The sequence below is a fragment of the Centroberyx affinis genome, unplaced genomic scaffold, assembly GCF_046629955.1.
Source record: "Centroberyx affinis isolate AG114_WGS23_722 - 3 ecotype Tasmania unplaced genomic scaffold, CSIRO-AGI_Caff_v1 ptg000198l_1, whole genome shotgun sequence".
In the NCBI taxonomy this organism is placed as follows: domain Eukaryota; kingdom Metazoa; phylum Chordata; class Actinopteri; order Beryciformes; family Berycidae; genus Centroberyx; species Centroberyx affinis.
This window is the reverse complement of record NW_027278891.1, coordinates 321,217-329,289: the sequence shown is the minus strand read 5'-3', so window position 1 is coordinate 329,289 and position 8,073 is coordinate 321,217. Positions and strand designations below refer to the sequence as shown.

At 41.9% G+C, this 8,073-nt stretch overlaps 1 protein-coding gene across 1 annotated transcript; it reads left to right on the top strand.

The window, feature by feature from the left end:
* Positions 1-3,933: 3,933 nt before the first annotated feature.
* Positions 3,934-6,565, top strand: marcksb (myristoylated alanine-rich protein kinase C substrate b). The gene is made up of 2 exons (XM_071538695.1): positions 3,934-4,264; positions 5,268-6,565. Exons 1-2 carry the CDS (start codon positions 4,169-4,171, stop codon positions 5,832-5,834), a joined length of 663 nt encoding a protein of 220 aa, XP_071394796.1. The 5' UTR covers positions 3,934-4,168; the 3' UTR covers positions 5,835-6,565.
* Positions 6,566-8,073: the final 1,508 nt, after the last annotated feature.

The window sequence follows — 8,073 nt, the reverse complement described above, 5'->3', positions numbered from 1 at the left end:
CCCCTGTCGCCGTGCGTACAGATGATGACGATGGCGACTAGTGTCAAGCTAAACAGAATAACAAACGTGACTTCCGGCCACAACCTTCAGAATAAAAGCCTTATTTCCCCCCCAACTTTTTGCAAGTAAAAGTGGAAATAAAGAAAGATTAATAATCTGTAGTAAACTAACACGCTATTGATGTTCTCCCATAAATATTCATGTACTAATTCCACTGAGTAGTTTATGTTAATACCAGCGACCATTTCCAGTGACCATTTTACGATTTTATTTTGAAGGCAGCATCGCCTAACTTTCGGTTTTAGTCTAGCTATCTCTGGCTGGCTTGACGCAGATGTGATGGCGTAGGGCTGATGCGGACCAAAGATTTGATTGGCATCCCGTTCGACCAATCAGAGATTACAATGTCTAGTCGGACACCTCCTCGTCTTTGGGTCTTTGACTGAAAAACAGACAAGGTTCAGAATCAGGTTGGCATCTTTTCTGTTCTTGTTCAAGTAATTCGATCTCATTGTGTATTCTGATGTTTATTCCATTAATGATATTAACAATAAAAAAAAATAGACAAGGCAGTTGCACCCAGTCCCAGGCAGAGAGACAGAAACATCAGACTGTGTCTTTCCTTTATGCCTATCTTTGGTTTATGGATTAGAGCTTTTTGTGAAGTCCCAATTATGAAGCTCCATCCTCATGATCACACTATGAGTCTGTTTGTCATTATTAAGGTATGATGAAAACCACTACCAGAAAGTTTCTTGATAGGTTTTTAAGGATTAAGCAGTCTGACAACCAAATGAAACTGGAATGCTGTGGTTTGGTTCTCTATTAATGACCGGACCACAAAAATATCATCAACTGAGTGGGAGTGATGGGGACAGATGTGACATGTTCCCCACTTGGGGCAAACAATCCTCACCATGCTTAAAATAGCATTGTTGCTTTAAACTGATTTACAGTGATTTGACCGGCCCAGGACCTCTCCCAGTTATGAAACATTATTTTAACCCCTATGACTCCCAATTTTTGCTGCTCTTTGTGTAGTGGTCAGGTGACAAGAAAACCAAAAATGCATTGACTACTAGCTACTGTAAGGAGCAGGGAACCACGTGGAAAACAGATATTTCATTTGTAGGCTTTGTGGCATATGATCAGACATTGGCTGGTGAAACAAAGAGTGGAGAATGGTCTAACTCTGTGGCACTAGACTTGAGCTAACCTTTATTTATATTTGCAAAATATGAGGAAAACTTTATTGAGATGAATCTTAGATGATGTTGGTTTTATGACTTTTGAGCTTGTTCTAGTGTCACACTTAAAGTAAGTGTAATATCTGCAACTATGTTTGAAGATATTTGCAGGCAGGTAGGGTCATTGGACATGACTAGACTGTAATAGAATAGAATAGAATAGAATAGGAGGGGGATTTTTATCACAAAATATTATGCAAAGCCACTAAAATAAGAAAACCATACTATAATTCAAGTTCAAGTGTGTTTATTTGTCATATGCACAGCATGCACAGGGTAAACAGTGCAATGAAATGCTTTTATGCATGGAACATATAATTCACAAAGATATAATAAAGAAAGTACAGAATATAATTAAAAAAGGAAAAACAGAAGTTAAGAGGAAAATAAAAGGGCATAAGGACATAATTATTGTATTGCAAATTATGGCTATAGTGCAGTGACGTGACATAAAGTGTCATAGTGTTTGTGTTTGAGTGTTCATAGTAAAACATTTATTGGTGCCAGAGAGTAAAACTCTCCTAAAACCGTGATCATGTGACTGTGGCTGATTGTGAGTTCAAGAGTCTGATGGCATGTGGGTAGAAACTGTCTCTGAGCCTTAAGTGGGAAACTGTTTTCAGATCAACGCTTCAATGTATGCATATCAATCCAGACTTCTGCACCAGCCCAGTATGTAGCAGTGAGTGTTCACTGATGTAACACTGTACTATGTGTAAGAACTGTCAGATCACTGCTGCAACAATGTCAGAGTCAGTTTCTTCAGTAAACTAAACCCAGTATAACTCATCCAAAACATGTTCTTTTTCTGCTGACTTGTGCTCCTTCTCCAAAGGGAGGCAGCAGCTTGCAATAGTTGTGCTAGTTATCTAGTTATCTCTCTCTCGTTTACACACACACACACACACACACACACACACACACACACACACACACACACACACACACACACACACACCACTTATATTTTGAGATGATATCTTCAGGTGAGGTGCCTGTTGGACAGCTGAATGTTTGGGACCCAAACGTTTGCTGCTTGCCTGGTGCCTTATGAAAACACTCAGTGCCCCGAAGGCTTCTTTATCCCCTAGTTTATGGACCCATGGCAGATCGCTGCAATAATTAAAGCTTTGCATGTAATCAGAACATCACAACAATGAGCATGGCCTAGTTAGCCCACCGAAAAAGGAGGGTGGGTGAAAGAAGTCACCCTAATCCACAACTGTTGTCTGTTTGTGTGCTGCTTCAGTTTCAAACTCAAGTCTCACCCTGTAACCTTCTCTATAACCAGGAGTCATCAGCATTAAAGGCCTCTATCAAGCCATTTTGGACCGGTAACCATGGAGATGCGGGGTCATGCAGGGATGAGATAGAGAGGAGACTTGAGGCTGGTGGTGGACTGAGAGCGGTGCAGGCAGCAGCAGGCCATAAACTCTCATTATATGTAGGTCACTGGGATGCTCCAGCTGCAACAAACAGACAAGACGCTGTTATGCAAGACGGGATCAGGGAAGTTGTGGGCAGAAGGGCTTATAGTGACAGAGACGTTTGTTTTCTGGGTGGCACATATGTGAGGAGGGTCCATGATGATATAACAATGGGACTGCCAGGGCAATGCTGTGTCAGCTGTCCTGATCGTGCTGTTGTTTTGGTACTTGCATACATTAAAAGTTGTGATGTTTTTCTTCTTGTTCACTGAATCTGGAAGTTAAGCTTTGTAAGTAGGGTAAACTTTATTTGTACGCATCTTTCAAGACCAGAAGTGCTTCACATTAAAAAACAAATATGGACACACAACAGGATTTATTAAGACGGAGTACACAGTGACAACCAAAAAAGTTAAATACATAAACACATAGGCTAAACAGTGAGTAGATACAGCGTGACAAACAACAGCAAATTAAGAAAATGCTTGACAGAATAAGTGGGTCTTTAGTAATTTCTTAAAACAAGGGACAGAGTTTGCCAGTCTGACAGGCTATTCCAGAGTAGATATGGATATGGAAAGATGGATATTTTCCCCATATGGAAAAAAAATACATTCCATTTCAGATTATGTTTAGAAATATGTATCAAAATATACAATGACTGGGGAATATCTAGACTAATTGTATATATAGATGACATTCATTTCAAATAATTTTAAGTGGCCAAAATATATTGTGGTTATACCTGCAGATATAGCATGTTGTCAGCAGTTCATAGGAAGAATGTATTCCCAGTGTCCAAAATATTTTTTGAATGAGTGTCATCTACATGTGCAAATACATTTTGGGCCATTTTGTTTAGATTTTAAACATATATCTAAACATACTCCAGACTATATATGAAATGTATTGTTTTTTCTAGTGTGGGATGAACAAATATTTGTGAAGTATTCCTTCCTTCAAATAAGGCGACAACTAACCCTTCTGACAACTGAAAACTCAATGAAATCTGAGTTGTTTTGTAGCCGGAATAAAATCAAGTTTCTGCACTTTTGGGTGGATATAAAAACAAGTTGTTGGCCATGTTGTTGTTTCTCTCCTATTGTCCATAGCACCCCTCTCCACAACCCCCCACCCTCTGTATTTTTGTCGGACTTGTGATTGGTGGAGACGGGGTGGCTGTGTCGTCATAGCCCGAGTGCCCATTCATCAGTGGACTTGGGCGTTGTACTCCGCATCTCATTTGCGGCGGAGCCAATTTCTCCATTTACGAATTCTGCTCGAGAAAAAATTGAAAGAATTCGCGTTTCTTTAGTTGCATCCTGCGACATTTTGCAAGTTCTTATCCGTCCCGTGTGGTAATTTTGGTCTCGAGTTGATTCCTCGGCTTCGGTTTGAGAAGGAGGTCTCAGCGTTTGACTTGAATTTTGGAAGGAGGCTTGCGGTCTTTGTTCATTCATTTGATCGGTTGGGTTCCTTTGTTGGACCAAAAGCATGGGAGCACAAATCTCCAAAACCGCTGGAAAGGAAGAAGTTGCTGCAGATAAGCCAGCAGAAGGTGCAGCTGTTGCAGCCAAGACAAATGGACAGGTAAATTACTATATTTGGATTGTTTGATTTTATTGATCAAGTGGAATTTGGTCTCAATTTAGCAATGTGTTGCGTCAATGGCGTGCTCCATGTTCAATTTAGCGCATCCCCACGCTCACCGGTATTCAGGGAAAGTGGCCACATGTATCCTTTATCACTGGCGACTTTGTATCTGCAATTTTAAACATTTGGCAACGAAACATTATTTCAAGTGGGGATCATTTACTGAAAGGCTTTCATTAAATTGATACATGTTGATATATGCTTCTATTTGAGCATTAAGCAGGTCAGGCGCTAATCCTTTATGGAATATTTAGTTTCTTAGAGAATGGATCAAATTCACTGTAACCATCACACAGTTGCTCTGAGTCTCGGGCTCCATAAACATTGTGGCTGTATGTTTTCCAGTGATAAAAGGGTGCATGGCAGGGTTTGTAGCCGCTCTCACTGTGGCATGGCCATTTTAAAAATGATACCACGCCTTTGTTGCCAGGTTCGAGAAAAGGGCCATGCTCCATGCGCTCATAACTCAGACCATCAACACGTTTTAAAGAGCAGCAGAACCAGAAAGTGTAAAACGCTGTAGATGGGAAATAAAATTTATTGTTTGACGAAACGGGTCATTAAAAATTCCCAAAATTCCTATGTTCTTCCCACCGAGCCGACACGCGACGCCGCCTGGTGGATCCCGGCGGTATTGACGTCTAACCGACTAGCCTACTGCTGAAAGCCACTGATCTGTCGTCACTCTCCTAGTAACAGATGTTGCTGCAGTTTTAGGACTATTTTCCGATTGGTTACTAGTACTCGACGATCATGAATAAATATCACAGCACCCCAGATTTTGCAGGGGGCAGTCTTGCATGCACATGTTCATAGGAAGATCCTTATTTGGCCTCATAGTGGTGAGATTATGGGCAATCAACACAGTGTAGTCCCTTTATTTAATCAGCATGGTGATGTGCATGCATAGGAGTAACATTTCTTCTGTGTTTGCTCCCAGGAGAATGGCCATGCCAAGACCAATGGGGATGCCTCTCCAGCTGCAGAGGAGGCCAACAAAGCAGATGTGCAGGCCAACGGCAGCACTCCTGCCGAGGAGGCGCCGAAGGAGCCAGCAGAGAAAGTAGAGGTTGCCGAGACCAACGGAGAGAAGGAGCCCGCCGCCACAAACGGAGAGGCTGCTGCCAAGCCAGAGGAAGGCACTCCCTCCACCAGCGAGGACGGCAAACAGAAGAAAAAGCGATTCTCCTTCAAGAAACCCTCCTTCAAGCTCAGCGGCTTCTCCTTTAAGAAGACCAAGAAGGAATCCGAAGAGGCAGCAGAGGAGGGAGCCGCCGCCCCGGCCGAAGAAGAGAAGGCAGAGTCGGAGGAGGCCGCCGCCACCGCCACCGAGGAGGCCAAGCCAGCCGAGGCCGCCGAGGAGGGAGCCAAGGAGGCCGTGGCAGAGGAGCCGAAGGCCGAGGAGGTGAAGGCAGAGGGAGAGGCGGCAGAGGAGAAACCGGCCGAAGCTTCAGCCGCTGAACCGGAGACGGCAGCCAGTCCGGAGGCCCCGGCCGCCGCCGAGTAATCCTGCTGAACGAGACACCGGAACGAAGGAGTGGAGAGAACCTGTCTGAAGGAATGCGAGGACTTGTCTAAAACCAGGGATTTTTTTGTTAATTTTTTTTGTTGGTGTTTGTTTACTATTCTACAACCATTTCATCCATAATGACTGCAATGTCCTTGGCAGTGATGGACAGAAGGTGTACAGGAGAGCGTACCGCTTCCTCACTGCTCATTGGTGTTTGCATTTGTGACGTGGGTGAGCGTGTAAGTGTGAATGCGAGTGTGAATGTTTTCTACATGAAACCATGACTGTGTTGACAGGTTGGTGAATTTGACATATTTAATTGAAGTATTTGGTGCTGGGCAATTGGATGTAGCAGCTAAAGCTGTGTCTGCAAGATTGACACATTGTGATATTTAAAGGGAAAGTCCTAAACCAAGTCTTAAATGTTGTCTTTGCAGTGCACAGTTGTTTACAACTCAAGCTCAATGCTCCTGTGGACACACTACCATTCCTGAATGATCTAGTTTTAGTTAATTGTCAAAACAATAGGTGCTCATCACTTTCCATTAGATTCCACCATTTCAAGACTCTGTAGTAATGCACGTTGTATAGACTTTGATATTACTGGTTTTATGACTGAGATGTACCTAAATGACTGAAGTTTTTAACAGATTACCCATTGTAAATGAAGTTTCCTTGTTTTTCACCATTTGTAAGATTGAATAAAATTGGGAGATGTTTTAAGCAGATTTTGCATCAAGCTGTGATGACTACAACACCACTGAAAATTGTGTGTCGATTAGACTAAAAAGCACATGGGACCTCCTAACAATGGTTAGGGGTGCGATCTTTTAACACTATAGTTTTTTTGTACATAACGAGGCGTCACCTTATTCAAGATCGAATGTAACTTTGCCTACAAAATGGTATTGAGGTGTTCAGTCTATTTTCCTCGAGCACTGTGAAAGAATAAAGGAATAAAGTGTGAATTGGCACTCTGAGCTCATTTATTCATAGACGTAGAAGACATCAGAAGCTCCCGTGATGGCTTTCTGCAACTTGAGTAGGTGTGAGATTTTAATCTTGGTTTTTGTGGTGGAGAGCAGTGTGGCGAGGATAATGTTCATGGGGATTGTTTGCTTTGCAGCACCCTCATGTGGTGAAAGGCTGAAAGAGCTGGAGGTGAAGAGTTGGTGTTTCCATCAATCTCACCCGTTCAGATCTTGATTTGAGGATGGTGAAGCAGAGAAGTTTAATCTTTTAAAAAAATTATCTCTATATTTGAGTTATACTTGGTATCTGAGCTTTTTTACTAAAACTTAAAACTAAACAGTTTTAGAGTTATTGAGTTAATGTGAAATTATCTACCAAACTGTCACAGGGAAGGCACTTAATGTTTGGGTTAATTCTATGAAATGATCTAGAAAAAAATTAAAATGGCGCAAAGCCTTTGTAAAGGATACTGTTTTGAATATTATTTCTCCAGCTTATTTAATTGGTTTATATGCTTAAAAGGAGTGAATAGGGTTTCATAGAAATTCAAATAAACTCCAACCAAATATCAAATTAAGTCTGTAGTGCTAATCTTCATGGTGGGATCAATTACACCTAAGGTAAGGACAAAATAGTGCGGTGAATTTTCAGTGAAATACCCCTTTGAGACCCCTGTCAACACATTCTACAAAATACGTGATTATCGCAAGCATATTTCCCTCCCTCACCCTGCATAACTTGCAGCATGACAAAGTGAGATGTCCTCGCTGCACTTCAAATTCCTCTTCTCGGGAAATAACTGAGCTGCTTGGAAAACAACCGCAACATAATTACGTGATAAAATTTGGGGGTTAGTTGTGTTTGCTTCAATCACAGAGCTCCTGGTTTTGCACTGTAAATGATAGTGTTCAAAACAAACATTTTTACTATGCCAAGAGCTGCCGTCATTTCAGTATCTATAGCAAACAACTGCAGACACAGATCTAATTGATAGTTTTGCTCACCATTGACATGTTGGGAATCCTTCTAGGAAATCCAAAACCTCATGAAAACACCAGAATCTTTTTAAGAGTAGAAGAGATGGCAGCAAACTTCTGCAGGGTGTTTTTAGCCGCCCACAGCTGTACCCAAGTTCATTTTAAACCGTCTGTTTCCTTTGCTCCCAGATTAACCCTGTGTACTGCAGCATAGCCACCACAAGAAGGGTGTGTTTTACGCATAATATTTCTGTCCCTGCTTCCCCGGACTGCATGTCCTTCTTGGA

Bases quoted from the DNA above. Each gene is read 5' to 3' on its own strand.
- marcksb (XM_071538695.1), top strand. From the start codon at position 4,169: ATGGGAGCACAAATCTCCAAAACCGCTGGAAAGGAAGAAGTTGCTGCA. The intron at 4,265-5,267 runs GTAAATTACTAT...GTTTGCTCCCAG, and splicing joins CAGCCAAGACAAATGGACAG to GAGAATGGCCATGCCAAGAC.